The following is a 19277-nucleotide window of genomic DNA, read 5'->3' as shown; positions in this document are numbered from 1 at the left end:
TTTAGTCATATTTAGTCGACTAAAACTCCAGTACATTTTAGTCGACTAAAACGTCCTACATTTTAGTCATCTATAATCGAATGGGTGTAGTTCAATTGTAATTTGTAATGCATTATTTAAGCATTTCTCTACAATTTCCAAACTCATTATATACTACTGCTGGCCCTGGAGTGAAAAATCAAATATGTTATTATTTGAGCATGCACCAGTGTTAATTTTGGCAGCAAATTTCGATTTAGTTTTAGTTATAGTCTTTTGACTAAAATGCCATTTTAGTTTTAGTCGTATTTTAGTCATCTGAATTGTTTTAGTTTTAGTCGTATTTTAGTCGACTAAAATTGTGTTAATTTAGTCGACTAAAACGTTTTAGTCGACGAAATTAACACTGGTCGGTAGGTCTTATGCTTATCTATATTATCTCAAATCTGTATTTCATCTCCACCTCATATGGCACCATTTTATGCTGTCCTCAATAGATGCATCATAGATCCTCAGCAGTACTCCCAGGTCAAGAGCATTTCTGAAGTCCTAATAGAGCAGGGACACCTCTGGGGGCTGAGATTAAAATGTTGAGGGGCTGGTAGGATAACATAATGACCAATGAATTAAATAGAAGACTGAATATTGTTAACTGAACATAAAAAAAATTGAGCTAAAAAAAATGTAATTTCACATTAGGATGAAAAAAATAGATGGTTAAAAAGTAGATTACGTTTTACAACACTCCAAAAGTGTGTGACACATAGAATGTATCATTTCCACCTCTACCTGGGACACGCAGTAGAAGACCTGGGGCATGTGTACTGGGTGTCAGGGTCTAGCAATAACCATGCTCCTGGCAGAAGCTATAGGTAGGTTATAGGGCTATAAACTGAAGGATAATCTTTCTCAACCGACTGACACAGTCTTATGGTAATAAGGATGCCTGTGCACCAACCCAAATCATGTCATGAAACTAGGATAAGGGAAAGAAAAGAAAAGACGCAAGTAGTCAGATGCTAGCATTAGCTTTTCAGAACACTTGTTACCTGCCTCCTGGGACTCGTCCAGCTCTGCAGCAATGGATCAAATTTTATATGCTTTCAGCATATAAAAGCACATTCTGGGCACATTGGGAGCTGCATGCAATTCCTTAGCCAAGGGTTCTTTGCCCTAATAGAAAAGGCTTTGAAATGCCTGCAATCTCAGAGGGATAATTTCAAATAGCACAACCATCACCTACAAATTTCAGGATCACAGACATCAGTAAACCACTTTGAAAAGAGCATTTCTTTACCAAGAAGATAAAAGCCATTTAGAAGTAACATGCAGTAACCCATAGCAGACAGATTTCACATAGAAAAGACCAATGAACTATGAATATTACAAAGGATTGGTCTATGTGGACTAATGGGTTATCATTGTAAGCTACGTCGCACAATGCAGTACATATAAAGTCATAACCTACTTGTCTTTTCCGATTGTTTCAAAGTCTTTGACGGTGACCTCCAACGTCGAGGAGTAGTCCAGGGTTATTCCCTTTAGATCAAACTCCAGAAGCTGAAAGAAGAGAGTGTGAAACTGGGTATATGTAGATGTATGTAAACCACAAATATTTTACATCATACCATGGATCCAAAAGATTTCACACAACCATCTCTCTCCACCCTCTGTCATGAGATTCTAAATCAAATCAGTTCTAGTCATGCTGCATCTTCCAACAGATCAATAAAAAAAACAAATAAAAGCATTTCATTTACGGAAAGTTACATAAACCATTTCCTAATATTGGCATCTGTTACAATCATGGCATCTGTTACAATCATGGCATCTGTTACAATCATGGCATCTGTTACAATCATGGTATTTTTAATCTGTACTTCTGAGAGGTTTGCCTATACATGGCTTGCTTTATAATCAGGGACAAGGCAAGCAGTAATTGTTCATTCTGAAGGCGATAAAGCACCTGTACTCCTGATGTACACAATGGGGGAAAATTAATAGAGTTTTACAGACACTCTTTTGAACTTTCTTGTGCCTTCGCAGGACAAAAACGTCAGGTTTTTTTCTAGATTTTGGACTAAATTCATGTACCTGTTGGAAGCATTCTGTCAAGAGGCACACTGAGGCCAGACTCTCAGTGCAGCTTAACTCCCTTCCCGCTGCTGTAGCAGTAAAAAAAAAAAAAGAAAAAGAAAGTGCAGCGGTCAAGTTATTTTATAGCTCTGAGGGTGTAAGCTGATGGAGAAGCTAAAAGACTAGTTGCCCATCAGGCAAGCTCTCTCCTTGTGATTGACAGCCATCAGTGGGAGTATTCCAAACCCAATAGACAGTCTGCTACTGGCTAAAGACTCTGTGCGTTGCCTGCCCAAAATTAGACGGTGAGGGTGGACCTAAGGGGAAATTTGCCCCTTAGCATCCCCATCAGAGTTCACCCACTGTTAGCATCATTGGTTGCTAAGAAACTGTCAGATGCGAAGTGGACAGCGGCTTTAAAATGGAACTTCACCTAAAAAGTAGAAGTTCCCCTTTCCTTTCTACCCCCTCAACCTAAACAGCGGTGCTACGGATCTGAAAAACTGGCCTTGGTGAGGACAGCGCTGGATCCCCGACTGGTAAGTGCATATTAATTAAAGTCAGCAGCTACAGTATTTTTAGCTGCTTATTTGTTTTCTATAGTGAAGTTGTTCTTTAACAACCAGTGACAGGTGGGGAGGGGAGAAGGCAGTGATGGAAAACATGCTGTGCTGCTATACAGCATAGAGAGACAGGCACTCTGCCTGTCTCTATACTCTAGCCTAGAGTTGGCCTTATTACCTCCAGTATGAATATGTACAACCAGGAGGCAATTCCTTTTTTTAATTGAATGCAGCCATGGTACTATATTAAGAACTATCTGAAAAATCGGTCACATATTTTGGTAAAGCTACTGATTACTGAAACAGACAGCAGGGCATTTTTGAATGTGGAGCCAATTTTTTTTTAAAAAAATCCATACTCCCAGGAAAGTGGTGCAACAGCTGAGCACTGGAAGTGATAATCAGATTGTGTATATGTTAAAGGGAATTTGCCAGGTCATAAAATAGGTGTGATAACAATTCTGAATCATTTGATTTCATTGCTGCACATTAGACAGTCACACACGCGGCACAATTCTTCAGGTTTAGAATTTCAAAGTTACTGTCTGCACACTTTTTCCAGGTCAGTAACTTGCCAGAAGTTGGCAAAGCTCTGCTTAAAGTTCATGTCCCCTGTGCACATAATGGTGGGTACAGGAAGCTCCCCCATGACTTGCCTCAACCTCCATTGCAATTAAGTGGGGGGTTGGAAGGCTGCCCACTGCGTAAATCCACCGCAAGTGGTTAATGTACCTTCAAAAACACTGGAACACCAGGCTCATCCCTCTCATGCGCTTCCATCTGTAATATACTTATTCATAGAGGTTTCTATTCCTTAATGAATTTGCCAAGTAGTGAAGGCAAGAATGTGGATGAAAATGAAAGATTTGTTGCACCCTTAAATCTGACCTGTCCATCTTCCTAAAAAAAATGAGCTCAACATATCTTCTTAGTATTCAAAAAAATTGCAAGTAACTGGTGCCATTTATTCATTGAACATAATGGATTTAAGAATCCCTTTGAACCTCCTTCAGCCTTTTGATCTCCACAAAAAGAAAAAAAAAAAAAAACCTTGTTGTCCCCTGAACCCCTAATTTGGCCATGTTGTACTACAACAGTTAAATTGCAAAGAAAATAGGTGCTACCAAAACGTTCGTTTTTGCATCGATTTTCTTGATTATCTAAAATGTTTTTAAAAAAAAGATACGAGAATAAAAAATGGTAAATACTGTCTATTTGTATCTATTTTTCCAAAGTAACAGAATTCTCACCCTCTATTCCTGTTCTGGTGGCAACTTACATGTTTAGATTTACCGAAAAGGATCCATTCACAAAATTTCCAGTGCAACTTTTATCCAACTTTACATTCTATGGATCAAAAGTCACACCAAAGCAATGCAGGCTCCTTTTCAAGGTTGCTGCAACTTTAAAGGATTAGTTCACTTTAAATAAAAATAAATAAAAAAAAGTAATTACAATTTTCAAAAAGTGACAACTACTACAGGCAACTTCTCCCCGTACCGCTCTCACAGGGAAGAAAAAAATAATAAAAAAAAAAAAAAAAAAAAAATCGGACAGCGGCTGCAACATTGGGAACATGTTACACTTGTTTTTAGGGTGGAACGTGTAACATGTCCCCAAAAGTGAACTTATCCTCTAACCACGTCAGCTTTTTTATACTAGTAATGGCGGCGATCGGCAACTTATAAACAGGACTGCGATTGGGCAATCTGACACTAAGCGACGCTGGGGGGTACTAACTGCCACTGACCTAACCAGTGACATTATTTCAGTGATCAGTACTGACACTGGGCAGGAAGGGGTTAACATCTAGGACAATCAAGGGGATAATAACGAGCCTAATAGGTGTGTTTGTGTGTACTGCTTTTACTGGGGGGGGGGGATCTAGTTTTCATTCGATGTTCAGCAGGGAATGAACACACAACTCTGTGTTGTTTACACTCACGGAGCTGTGTTCGGGAAAGCTCAGAGCCGATCACTTGGTGCTAGCGGTCAATCATTGAGCGGGACCCGGTGATCGATACGTGCTTTGACAAATCAACGCACAGCCAAGCGGGCACGTGTCCCCTACCTGGAAATGCATAATCACACATATATATATATATATATATATATATATATATATATATATATATATATATATATATATATATATATATATATATATATATATATATATATATATATATATATATATATATATATATATATACATACATACATACATACATAAAACACACACACACACACACACATATAAATAAGACAATTCACTGGAAGGTAAGAGTCCAAATATTAAAACTCTCCAAGGAGGGCACAATTCCTCTCTCAAATGATGTCTCAAAGGAGGGCAGGGTGCTCACTTCTCCTCCCAGCAAAGGTATTTTTCACCTACTGCACGGGTTGAGTTGAGTTACTGGAATTGTGCCCTCCTTGGAGAGATCATTCTGGGATTGGTATCCGCACTGCAGAGGACCCTCTTCCTGGATTCATTTACCACTCGCTCATGTGACTCCCACTTTAGCTGGTGAGTCTTAATTGGGTCAGGGTTTATTCGAGGTCAGGGCTGAGTAACTCCTTCTTGCAGCTCCCTGGTGCCTCCTCCTGGTTTAGAAGGTTGGAGAATGTTCTATAACTAGTGGGTAGGGGTTAAGAGGGGCTACCTTGTATATTTATGAGGCTTCAGCCAATCCCCAGTAATGGGCTGGCAGGGGGCAGAGAAAACTTCATAAAATAGACATGAATTATGATAGCAGGGCGTGGAAGGGTGGAAGATGCAGATACAGTGTGGAGGAGGCTGTCTCCTAATCTTCTGAGAGTCAGCTGGGAGGGCTAATGAAAGGGGCAGCTGCAGCCAGGTGGGTTGGCAGTGCCTGATGAGGTGGTGCTAGGATCAGTGGCCACAGGTGAGAAGTAACATGCGGTTTCACTATATCCGTGCTATACTTTAAAAGGGGGCTGCGAGTTGTCTGCCTGTAACGGGCTTTTTTGCTTAATCAGACTAGGAGCTTGTCAGATGATCTCAATAGTGATTCAGCTGGAGCAAGCAAGTATTTGTGCTGGAGTAAAAAGAAGAGATTTTCTATAGATGTATAAAGGAAGTTTTACCCAGTGGCGTACCTAGAGCATTTGGCACCCGGGGCGGATCCTATATCTGGCACCCCACCCCCCCCCCCCAACTTTAAAATGTAAAAACACCCACAAAAAAATGTAATGTTTTCAAGAATATGTTTTGCACAAATTTCACAGCCCCCCATCACAGTGCCCCTTGCAGTCTGCCCTCCGTCTCTCTAATCACAGTTCCCCCTTTTGCACTCTCTGCCTCCCCTGCACAGTCCTACCTTCAGCATAGATAGATAGCGAATATTAGCAATGTGTTTAAGTTTGAGTAAGAGATTGGAGACTTGCTAAAGGAGATATTCAGAGACTACAGACATGATACAGTAGATGGTCAAAGACTGCAGACGTGATACAGGAGATGGTCAGAGACTGCAGACGTGATACAGGAGATGGCCAGAGACTGCAGACGTGATACAGGAGATGGTCAGAGACTGCAGACATGATACAGGAGATGGTCAGAGACTGCAGACGTGATACAGGAGATGGTCAGAGACTGCAGACGTGATACAGGAGATGGTCAGAGACTACAGACATGATACAGGAGATGGTCAGAGACTGCAGACATGATACAGGAGATGGTCAGAGACTACAGACATGATACAGGAGATGGTCAGAGACTGCAGACATGATACAGGAGATGGTCAGAGACTGCAGACATGATACAGGAGATGGTCAGAGACTGCAGACATGATACAGGAGATGGTCAGAGACTGCAGACATGATACAGTAGATGCTCAGAGGCTGAGGACATGATAGAAGATAGAAGAGCACTAGGGGGGCCGGAGAGCATAGACGAAGCAGAGAGCACTGGAGGTGCTGAAGGGCACGGTGGGGGGGGGGAACTGGAGAGAATCAAGAGTGGGTTTGGAAAGCATTGTAGGGGGGTTGGAAGGTGCAGGGGGTGGATTGCACTGGGGGGGACAGGGAGCACTTGGGGGGGCGAGCAGGGAAAACCAGGGGGGTGGAGAGCACTGGGGGGACGGGGAGCACTTAGGGGGGAGGGAGAAAGCACTGTGGGTAGTTGAAGAGCATGGGGGGGGCTAAAGAACAGGGGGGGTCTAGTGCACTGGGGGGAGAGGGGCTAAAAGCACTGAGGGAGGGATTAGGAGCACTGGAGGAGGTTAAGAACTTTGGGGGGCCAGCAAAAGAAGTTGTATAGGAGGGGGATGGGGCAGCTGCATATAGATGAATTGATCTTTCCCTATTCTTCCTGCAGGAGGGAGAGGAGGAGAATCAGTTATTCAGCAGGAAGCTGCAGGAAGAATAGAGAAAGATGAATTCCTCTATATGTAGCAGCCCCATCCCCCTCCTATCCAGCACACACTTTTGCAATGGGCACTCACCTTCTTCCCGCCGAGGCTCCGCCCTTATTCCAGCCGTGGCTCCGCCCCCTTATTCCCGCCGCGGCTCCGCCCCCCTATTCCCGCCGTGGCTCCGCCCCCCACTAGCAGCACGGACTGAAGGAGCTGCCAGCCACTGCAGCTGCCTTCACACTACGGGATCTGTCTGACTCTGAACACACCAGGCAGGACACCGGCTGACACCCCCCAGTGAGTGGCACCCGGGGCGGGCCGCACCCCCGCCCCCCCCATTGGTACGCCACTGGTTTTACCTGAAGTTAACTACTTCAGCTTCTGAAGGTTTACCCCCCTTCATGACCAGGCCATTTTTTGCGATACCGCACCAGGTTATTTCAATTAATGATTGCGCAGAGGTGCGACGATGTACCCAAATAAAATTTATGTACTTTTTTCCCCCACAAATAGAGCTTTTTTTTGGTGGTATTTGATCACCTCTGAATTTTATATTGTGCGTTATAAACAAAAAAAGACCAACAATTTTGAAGAAAAAAAAAAAAAAAAACACTTATACTTTTTACTTTATGCTATAAAAAACATATCCAATTAAAAAAAGATCTAATTTAGTCATCAATTTAATATGTATGCCGCTCCATATATTTTTGGTAAAAAAAAGTCTCAATAAGTGTATATTTATTGGTTTGCGCAAAAGTTAGAGAGTCTACAAACCATGGGATATTTTTTTACTCTTAATGGCGGCGATCAGCGATTTTTGTGTGGTGACTGATCTGATCCGCTCGAGCCATTTCCTTGCCTACCGAATGATGTATTCAACATGTAATAGTCTGTTTGAACTTAATGATAGGATAGGTGGTTCCAATAATACATTGTATTTAAATAGTAATGTATTTCATTGTCACTAAATACGTTCCAGTCTGAGGAAAGGAGTTAGCATGAAAACCCAAAACTGTTACCGGATGTATTTTTGACAAACTAACATGTTTGTTTGATTTGGATCTTTTTGGAAAAAGACTTTTATGTGCAATCCCTCTGGATGTTTGTTCTATATATGGCTTGTGGGACAGCCTGATTGTTTGCATTGAATTGCCAAGTGCAATACACACACACACATGCTATTTTTATTCAATTTTTTTTATTATTACGGGTACTTTTATATAGTGCTGTCAATTTACGCAGCACTTTACATGTATATTGTACATTAGTCTTTACTCTCAAGGAGCTTACTTACTGTTCAAAGTCCTTAAAGTGGTAGTAGACTCCGCTATTTGACTTTTACCTACAGGTAAGCCTATAATAAGGCTTACCTGTAGGTACAATTAATATCTCCTAAACCTGCACGGTTTAGGAGATATTTAACCTGCATGCAGCTGCTGACGTCAGCGACGCATGCGCTCTAAAGGTCCGGCAGACCTTCAGAGCTCCTTGTCGGCTCTTGCCGGAAAGAGAAAAGCGCCGGAGCCGCCGAACCAGGAAGAGACGCCGAGGGAGCATGTCAGCGCCCTCAGCGTTGTCCAGACGACCGTGTTGGAGCTTCCTTCTAAGGTAAGTATTTCATAATGAGCTAGTATGCGATGTATACTAGCTCATTATGTCTTTGTCCTGCAGGTTTTATTTATTTATTTTTTTTTCATGAGTATACAACCGCTTTAACTCATATTCACGTACTAGGAACAATTTAGACAGAAGCCAATTAACCTACCAGTATGTCTTTGGAGTGTGGGGGGAAACCCATGCGTGCACAGGGAAAACATAATGCTAACTCTAGGCAGGTAGTGCCATAATCTCACTCACACACTATAGAATATATACATTTCTGTAATTAATAAAAATAAAATATTCAACATTGATACACACACAAACCTAAAATAATAATCTAAGCTCACTATATTAAACAAACGTACCTCTTTCCATACTGGGTTGAGTTCATTGTCTATAGCTTTAGTTTTCTTTTTCTCCGCTGTAAAATAAAAGAAACGCTATATAAATCTCTCTTCTAAAAAATAAAAAAAAATAAAAAAACACAGAAGATTTTGATTGCAATAGGACAAGAGCTTGCCCTGCAGAAGGGACCCCTTGTGCTGCTCATTAGTAAGGCAGACGGAACAAAAACGCTTAGGGGGATCTTCAGTAAGTAGATGCATTGTACTGACCGGCAACAAAAGTTAAAAGGTGAAACTGCAAACTTTCCATATGTATACCATTTTCACATGGAGCTTATGGTCAATGAAGTGTGCAGAATTATTTTTCAGCTAATCTAAATGAATTAATGAGCATGCTGGTTTTGTAAAAAAAAAAAAAAAAAGTTTAAAGAGCCTAAACCATAGACATGGTTAGAAACTCAAATAGATTTTTTTTTTTCTTTGCCAAATGTATACAACAAGTATGTTCAGATCCCACAACTGTATTTGTGTTCTTTAGCCCCTTTTCATTGGAACAGAACAATAGTAACTTCTAGACATAGCCTTAGAGAATGTCCCATGGGTGTTTTTTTTTTTTTTTTTAGTATCTCCATTCCTGTGAAAAAAAAATATTCTTTTTATAGAAAAAGTGAAAAGCCCTTTTACTGCATATGTACCAAGATTGCAAATACAACAATTCAGAAGCCATTGTTGCAAAACCAAGAAAAGCACATGAAAGTTTACCAATACAGTTTTTTGCACCCCATACAGTGCATAGAAGATTATTGTATTGTTGTAATTATTGTATAATGGGATATAAACTTATTTTATAATGAGATTTAAACTTATTATAAAAGGTTTTTCCCCTGTAGAGGAACTAGGTTTCAGACATTAAGGCCTCTTTTACAATTACAGATGCAGAAAGGAGTGGGAGAGTGGTAAAAACAGGTGGTTAAACTATGTTTTTACTGAACCTTCAACTGTACCACCCCCCCCCCTCTTCCAAAGTTGCAAAGGCAGGAAATATAGGGTAAACACATGTTTAGGCTGCAATGCAAAATTTATCACTGGTCAGTATCACCTGCTGAACACGACCCACTTAAGGGAATAGGGCCATACCACAACTGCATGCAATGGCATTTAGAGGTTAAAATATGTGGCAATGCCTGCCAAACGCCCTCTGAAAAGTGATCCACATTGAACTGCTCTTCAGAGGGATACCCCTAGTGTAAACAAGACCCAAGAGAGTCTCACTTTGGAACTAGATCTGATCTGAAACACCCAAGCTTTCCAAAAAATGGCTAGACAGCATAATCTAATTCATGGTTTGCACAAAATATCATCCTGTGTGCATATTCAGTGCTGCGCTTTTAATTTAAAAATTATTAACTGATCAAACATCAATGCAGTGATCACACGTTTCCCATTCCTTTAGTTATGACAAAGTCAGTTTACATCAGCCGCCCCCCCCCCAGCCCCCCCCCCCCCCCAGCAACATTCTTTCAAACCATCATTGAATCAAATAGTTTCGTCCTTCAGTTTCACCCTGAACTGCTGTTTGAATGGAATCCCAGACCTAATAACCCCTTCACACCTGAGGGTAAAACAAATGTAAATGTCTGCACAATTTCGCAATTTTGAAAAGTGTCAAACTGTACATATCGTCACAACTACTTTGTGTACCCAGGTGGAGAATACCTTGTTTTTTTTTTCCAGTACATGGCCAGCTTAATGCCCCTAGTACAGTCACTCAGATACCAAACCAGAAAATTGGGAATTAAAATAAAAAAAACCCACACACAACACAAAGACCCCCCCCCCCCCTTATACTCAAAGACCGCTGATTGCTCAGTACTCTTGAGTGTCTTCAGAAAGTAGAGAGCCGGTGACTGTCAGCCACCAGCTCTCTGCTCTGACCCTACAGTGTGCACTGGAGTGCCAAAATGTGAAAGGTCGGGAGCAACTGGCTCAGGCACTCGGTGGCTCACTAAGGCTACATTCACAGCTGAGCAAGCTGCCAATTAAGCATCTGGGTGGATTCGGGCATTAAATTTAGGATCTCTTTCCAGAGTCTAGACCAGCTCTGTGATGTCAGCCAACAGCAGGCTTTAGCCCACTGTCAGCTGAAAATGGGTCACAGCAGTGCAGAACAAAGTGCACTCCTGTGACCCACAGCAGAAGTATGGTCTAAAGAGCTTCCTTTTCCTCCTCTCATATTCCTGATATGTGCCTGCTGTACTGTTTATTTACATTGCCTTGAGAAAGTATTCGGCCCCCTTGAACTTAGCGACCTTTTGCCACATTTCAGGCTTCAAACAAAGATATAAAAAAAATATTGTGAAGAATCAACAAGTGGGACACAATCATGAAGTGGAACTAAATTTATTGGATATTTCAAACTTTGTTAAATAAAAAACTGAAAAATTGGGCGTGCAAAATTATTCAGCCCCCATAAGTTAATACTTTGTAGCGCCACCTTTTGCTGCGATTACATCTGTAAATCGCTTGGGGTATGTCTCTATCAGTTTTGCACATCGAGAGACTGAAATTTTTGCCCATTCCTCCTTGCAAAACAGCTGGAGCTCAGTGAGGTTGGATGGAGAGCGTTTGTGAACAGCATTTTCAGTTCTTTCCACAGATTCTCGATTGGATTCAGGTCTGGACTTTGACTTGGCCATTCTAACACCTGGATATGTTTATTTGTGAACCATTCCATTGTAGATATTGCTTTATGTTTTGGATCATTGTCTTGTTGGAAGGCAAATCTCCGTCCCAGTCTCAGGTCTTTTGCAGACTCCATCAGGTTTTCTTCCAGAATGGTCCTGTATTTGGCTCCATCCATCTTCCCATCAATTTTAACCATCTTCCCTGTCCCTGCTGAAGAAAAGCAGGCCCAAACCATGATGCTGCCACCACCATGTTTGACAGTGGGGATGGTGTGTTCAGGGTGATGAGCTGTGTTGCTTTTACGCCAAACATAACGTTTTGCATTGTTGCCAAAAAGTTCAATTTTGGTTTCATCTGACCAGAGCACCTTCTTCCACATGTTTGGTGTGTCTCCCAGGTGGCTTGTGACAAACTTTAAACAACACTTTTTATGGATATCTTTAAGAAATGGCTTTCTTCTTGTCACTCTTCCATAAAAGGCCAGATTTGTGCAGTATACGACTGATTGTTGTCCTATGGACAGAGTCTCCCACCTCAGCTGTAGATCTCTGCAGTTCATCCAGAGTGATCATGGGCCTCTTGGCTGCATCTCTGATCAGTCTTCTCCTTGTATGAGCTGAAAGTTTAGAGGGACGGCCAGGTCTTCGTAGATTTTCAGTGGTCTGATACTCCTTCCATTTCAATATTATCGCTTGCACAGTGCTCCTTGGGAGGTTTAAAGCTTGGGAAATCTTTTTGTATCCAAATCCGGCTTTGAACTTCTCCACAACAGTATCTCGGACCTGCCTGGTGTGTTCCTTGTTCTTCATGATGCTCTCTGCGCTTTAAACGCACCTCTGAGACTATCACAGTGCAGGTGCATTTATACGGAGACTTGATTACACACAGGTGGATTCTATTTATCATCATTAGTCATTTAGGTCAACATTGGATCATTCAGAGATCCTCACTGAACTTCTGGAGAGAGTTTGCTGCACTGAAAGTAAAGGGGCTGAATAATTTTGCACGCCCAATTTTTCAGTTTTTTTATTTGTCAAAAAAGCTTGAAATATCCAATAAATTTCATTCCACTTCATGATCGTGTCCCACTTGTTGATTCTTCACAAAAAATTACAGGTTTTATATCTTTAGGTTTGAAGCCTGAAATGCAGCAAAAGGTCGCAAAGTTCAAGGGGGCCGAATACTTTCGCAAGGCACTGTATATGAAAGTATCCTGTTCTGTATTGCTTCCTGTGTGTGAAATACCTAGTGTTCCTGCCTGGCCCTCTGCTTTCTTATTAAAAGCTGACCACACTAGGCATGAGAGCTCAGCGTGGTCTGTGTTCTAGCTGTGCTGGAACTTTGCTTGCTTTCCTCCAATGATCAGGCTTGTGCTGACACAATCCCCCTTGTACAGCCATTTATTGGAAGACCAGTGTTTTGCTGTTTCTCCTCCCCCTCTCTCTAAGCTCCTTCTGCAGCTGGGAACAGTGGGTAGGTGATCACAAAAACATAAAAAAAAAAAAAAAAAAAAAAAAAAAAAAAACAGTATTAAAAGGTTTTTTATTTATTATTATTATTACTTGCACACACATTTTGCCTCTCATTTTTATGTTAAAGGAGTTGTAAAGTCAGAAGGTTTTTTATCTTAACCACTTGCCTACAGTGTACTTTCACCCCCTTCCTGCCCAGACCGATTTTCAGCTTTCAGCGCTCTCACACTTTGACTGAGAATTACTCAGTCATGCAACACTGTACCCATACAAAAATTGTGTCCTTTTTTTCACACAAATAGAGCTTTCTTTTGATGGTATTTGATCAATACTGGGTTTTTTATTTTTTGTGCTATAAATAAAAAAATACTGAAAATATTGTGAAAAAACGCATTTTTCTTTGTTTCTGTCATAAAATTTTGCAAATTAGTCATTTTTCTTCACAAATTTTGGCCAAAATTTATACTGCTACTTATCTTTGGTAAAAATAACCCAAGTAAGTGTATATTATTTGGTCTTTGTGAAAGTTATAGAGTCCACAAGCTATGGTGTGAATCATTGAAAATTGATCACACTTGATCACACCTGATGTACTGAAGGCCTATCATTTCTTGAGACACTAAAAAGTCAGGAAAGTACAAATACCCCCCAAATGACCCCTTTTTGGAAAGTAGACATTCCAAGGTATTTAATAAGGGGCATGGTGAGTTTTTTGAAGTTGTAATTTTTTCCCACAATGCTTTGCAAAATGAAGATTTTTTTTTTTATTTTTTTTTTTACAAATTGCCGTATTAACAGGTTATTTCTCTCACACAGCACATGTATACTTGCAACTACACCCCAAAACACATTCTACTACTCCTCCTGAGTATGGCGATACCACATGTGTGAGACTTTTTCACAGCCTGGCCACATACAGAGGTCTAACATCCAAGTAGCACCGTCCGGCATTCTAGGAGCATAAATTACACATATAATTTCCTGACAACCTATCGCACTTTTGAAGGCCCTGGAGCACCAGGACAATGGAAACCCCCATAAAATGACCCCATTTTGGAAAGCAAACAGCCCAACGTATAATTTTTGAGGCATAACGAGTCTTTTGAATATGTCATTTTTTTCCACAAGTTTTTGGAAAATGTGGAAAGAAAATGAAAACACATTTTTTTTTTTTTACACAAAGCTGTCTATTTATGCAATATTTCTAACACATAGCATGTACATAGCAAAAATTGCACCCCAAAATACATTCTGCTATTCCTCCCGAGTATGGCGATACCACATGTGTAACACTTTTTCACAGCCTGGACACATACATAGGCCTAACATCCAAGTAGCGCTTTACACAAAGTTGTCCATTTATCCACTTTAAGACTGGGCCTATTTTTGACACTTGGTGTTTACAAGCTAAAAATCATTTTTTTTGCTAGAAAACTACTTGGAACCCTCAAACATATATTTTTTTTAGCAGAGACCCTAGAGAATAAAATGGAGATCGTTGCAATATTTTTTATCACACCATATTTGCGCAGCAGTCTTCCAAATGCGATTTTTTTGAAAAAAATTCACTTTTTTGAACTAAAAAATAAGAAAACAGTAAATTTAGCCCAATTTTTTTCCATAATATGAAAGATAATGTTACGCCGAGTAATTAGATACCCAACATGTCATGCTTTAAAATTGCGCATGCTCACAGAATGGCGCCAAACATTGGTACTTAAAAATCCCCATAGGCAACATTTTAAAAATTTCTGCAGGTTACTAGCTTAGAGTTACAGAGGAGGTCTAGAGCTCAAATTATTGCTCTCGCTCCAACGATCGCGGCGATACCTCACATGTATGGTTTGAACACCGTTTACATATGTGGGCGGGACTTGCGTATGCGTTTGCTTCTGCGCGCGAGCTAACGGGGACAGGGCGCTTTAATTTTTTTTTTTTCCTATTTATTTTATTTATTATTTTTTTATTTTTACACAGTTTAAAAAAAAAAATGTTTTGATCATTTTTATTCCTATTACAAGGAATGTAAACATCCCTTGTAATAGAAATAGGCATGACAGGTCCTCTTTATTGTGAGATCTGGGGTCAAAAAGACCTCACACCTCATAACTACACTAAAAAAGAAAAAAAAAAAAAAAAAAAAAAAATTGTTGAAAGAGGAAAAAAAAAAAAAGAAAAAAAAAAAAGCGGCCCTTTAAACCGGTTGCTAGGCAACGTCTTTTGACGTTGCTCCGGTCCTCCAAGACCATAGAGTCGAGTGAGGGCCATCTTGCCCTCACTCGACTTCCTGTCTCTGAGGATCCGGGACCGGATAGTTTTCCCCGCTACCGGCGGGTCCAGTAAGCTGGGAAAACGTCTGGGACGCGGCAGGAGGGGGGGGGGGCACCTCTTCCCCTGCACCATAAGGGTAATTCTGCGGCGAATCCGCCACTGGGACCACCCTTATCTGAAAGCCGACCGCCCGCCGTTTCAAAAAATACCGGGGTTATGGGGGCTATCTGCTACCATAACCCCAGTATTTAGCTTTTAATGGCCGACGCATATAGTCGTTAGGCGGTCAGTAAACGATTGCATGCATATGGCAAACAGGTGACGATGACTGATGGGGTGACAGGTGACGATGACTGATGGGGTGACAGGTGACGATGACTGATGGGGTGACAGGTGACGATGACTGATGGGGTGACAAGTGACGATGATTGATGGGCTGACAAGTGACAATCACTGACGGGGTGACATGTGACGATGATTGATGGGGTGACAAGTGACGATCACTGATGGGGTGACAGGTGACGGTCACTGATGGGTGACAGGTGACAGGCGATGGTGCACGGCGGTACTGATGGCAGTCTCTGGTGACCGGTGAACTTTAGGCTACGTTCACATGTGAGCATAGCGATCGCGGGCAGAATCACTGCGATTCTGCCCGTGATCCAGAAATCATTGCAAATGGTGGGGCGCCTGTGCGTTGCCCGTGATTTGCAATAGCACCCCAAAAGCTGTGCGATGTTGCTGCGATTTCCGCCTGCCGAATCGAGGTAACATCACGCAAACAATGCATTACGCCCCAAAGAAGCTCTTGTACCTTTTTTGGGTGTCATGCGATGTTTGCGCGATGTTACCGCGATTCGGCAGGCGGAAATGGCGGCAACATCGCACAGCGTTTGGGGTGCTATTGCAAATCAGGGGCAACGCACAGGCGCCCCGCGATTTGCAATGATTTCCGGATCGCGGGCAGAATCGTGGTGATTCTGCTCGCGATTGCTGCGCTCACATGTGAACGTTATGGGTGTCAATTTCTGGGCACTGATGAGGGGACTGTTGGGTGACAGGTGACATTGGGGGGGGGGGGGCTGAGGACTGTGTGGGGACCTTTATTAGTGTGATTTTACTTTTGCAGGTATACAGAGCAGTAACTCACTATTTCTAGCTCTTCTCCCCTCATACTGGAAACTGTATGAGGGGAGAAGAGCTAGTAACAGTGTCGGGAAAGGGCTCTGTGTGGTGCTTCTATTTCCAATCATTACCTTTACTATCTGGTAAGCATTTGGGACTTAAGGTCACTGGTGTTTCCTACTATTAACCATCTGGTGACGGTGTGCACTCCTCTGGGTGATGAAATAGCATTCAACAGTATTACGCTATGGATTGTCTATTTATCTTTACATATGACCATCACCTGTGGATGTGAGGACTTCTGATCATATTGACTGAAGGCTGAGGTTTTAAATCCGACTAGAGTTTTTGGGCGAACTCCATTCTGCTTTCCGGTAAGGAGATTTGAATGTTGGTTTAACCATCCACCATTGGAATTACTCATTTTTGGACTGTGCCTCTCATTTTGGACACGGACTTGTCATTACTGCGGACTATCATTAGTGTGCTTTATCTGACATTTATTTGTGGATTTAGTACCCGTTAGCGCAACTTAGCCCTTACATTTACCTATTTTGCTTGTCACAATTTAAGTTGCTGCTGTGTTTCTCAGTAGTTAGCGCAGTTATATTTTCTTCTTTTATACTAGAAACAGTGAGTTACTGCTCTTTGTTTACATTTTGTGATCGGCTGTGAATGGATTCACAGCCGATCACATAGTAAACAGTCACTGTCAGTGACTATTTACTACTGCCGGTGACAGCTGTGTTCCTACGGAACACAGTGCCACCGACATGACCGCGCTCCCGATCGCGCATGCGCGGTCATCTCCCGGGCGCCTCCATTGTGATCGGCTGTGTCATTGGAACACAGCCGATCACGTGGGAAACAGCCACGCCCATTGGCTGTTTCCCCCCTGCCGGTGATGGGGGGTGTCCCGGGGACACCCCGACACCGGCAGTGCAGGGCGGCGTGCACGCGATCGCGCGCCTGCCCTGCATTCCTGGGATCACATCATATGACGTCTTCCCAGGATAATGGCCGCACCGCTCCGCCGTCAATTGACGGCGGGCGGGCGGCAAGTAGTTAATGCATTCTTTGCATGAAGATAAAAAAAAAAAAACTGTGTGTAGCACCCCCCCCCCCAGCACCCCCTAATACTTACCTGAGGCCCATCTCTCTCCAGCAATGTTCATAAGTCCCTCAGCCGTCCAGGACTCTCCCTCCTGGGACACAGCAATGGTGCCATGTGCTCTCACTGCTGTCAAAATCAGTTAGCCAATCAGGAGAAAGAGAAGGGAGTGGGGTCGGGCCGCAGCTCCATATCTAAATGGGCAAAGGGAGCGGCGACTCCGCTCGGGTGCCCCCATAGCAAGCTGCTTGCTGTGGGGGCACTCAACAGGAGGGAGGTGCTAGGAGCAGCGAAGAGGGACCTGAGAAGAGGAGGATCCAGGCTGCTCTGTGCAAAACCAACTGCACAGAGGAAGTAGAATGGGTTTGTCATTTAAAATAAATAAAAGGTGAGTGTGTAACACTTGGAAGAAGGGATAATGTAATTTGATTTGTATTGTGGAACTTTGAGAATTTTTCCTGGAGTAGTCCTTTGGAAGAGCATAAACTCCAAAAAGACTTCACAAAACATTTATAGGGCTTTAGTTTTTTTTCCTTACTAACTTTTTTGCTACTTGTTTTAACTCGCCAGACACACAAGCAGTGATTGCATGAGTCTATGATTCACTGAAAATACAGGATATATAGAGGGTAGAGGTATTGCAAAATGTGACCAGTGCTCCTCTATGTACCAGTATGTAGGCTGTGTGGTAGGCAGAATGTCATTGATGAAGCATTATTACGGCAATGAACTATAATTAAATTAGTGGTCATGTGTTCCAAAAGTCACCAAGAGACTGGAGAAGTCATCCTTCTCAAAACAAGCATAAAGGGAGAGGATTTTTATAAATAAATCAAATACATTTCCTGGAGATTCTCCTGGAATAGTCTAAATTTTATAGAAAGTCCTAGAAGGGCACATTGCAAATGAAAAAAAAGAATTATGTAAAAGGAAAAAAAAACACTGCAGGTAAGCATTTCAATTTTCCTGCTTCTCTGTGCATTTACCTCCAATTTTAAAGTATTGACAGTCTCATTAAATGTAAAGAAGTTTCCATATACGGTATACATTTAATAAAGGGTCCCTAACAATTTTGTTTGCAAATAACAGTTGCTTGCTAATATGTCTCATGACATTTACAACAACTATGTCCATTTATAATTAAAGCTGATCTCTAGGTTTCACACATTTGCGATGCGGGAATCCTGCGAATCCACTGCGGGTTCCCGCATCGCACTTGACTTATAGGCAGCTCACACTGCCATATGCGAATTGCTGGGGGTGTCAATACACAGTTAACGACACCCCAAGATCAGTTTGCATATCACAGTGCGAACTGTCAATTCAGACATGAATCGGAGCGCATAGGTGTTAACACCCATGCGATCCAATTTTGGTGCAGGCCACAAAAAAAAAAAAAAAAAAAAGGGTCCTGTGTGACTTTGGTCCGAATGCAATGCAAATTCAGCCATATAATCTGTATGGCTGAATTTGCAACAAACAGACATCACATGCGATGTCTGACATTGCATATGTGTGAACCGGCACTTAAACTTTCATGCAACCATTAGTGATTGTTAAAAAAAAAAGTTCTCTTTAATAACAAACATGTTATACTTACCGATTCTCCTCTTCAAGTCCCCAGCCGGTATTCATGGTGCCTCCTCTTCTGGGCGTACCACCATAAGAAGCAGATT

At 41.9% G+C, this 19277-nt stretch overlaps 1 protein-coding gene across 3 annotated transcripts in view; it reads right to left on the bottom strand.

Moving 5' to 3' along the window:
* The window catches only part of MYOF (myoferlin), a 291688-nt gene that overhangs the window by 209456 nt on the left and 62955 nt on the right, over positions 1-19277 (bottom strand). For all 3 annotated transcript variants that reach the window (XM_082267590.1, XM_082267588.1, XM_082267589.1), the window contains exons 2-3: positions 8959-9014; positions 1448-1539 (exon numbers count right to left, since the gene is read on the bottom strand). In XM_082267590.1, coding sequence (XP_082123716.1) covers positions 1448-1539; positions 8959-9014 — 148 coding nt within the window. The remainder of the gene's footprint in view (positions 1-1447; positions 1540-8958; positions 9015-19277) is intronic.

This window comes from Pelophylax lessonae (genome assembly GCF_965119305.1).
Source record: "Pelophylax lessonae genome assembly, chromosome: 9".
NCBI lineage: Eukaryota > Metazoa > Chordata > Amphibia > Anura > Ranidae > Pelophylax > Pelophylax lessonae.
Note: the sequence above shows the minus strand (reverse complement) of the source record. Positions and strands in the feature narration are given on the sequence as shown.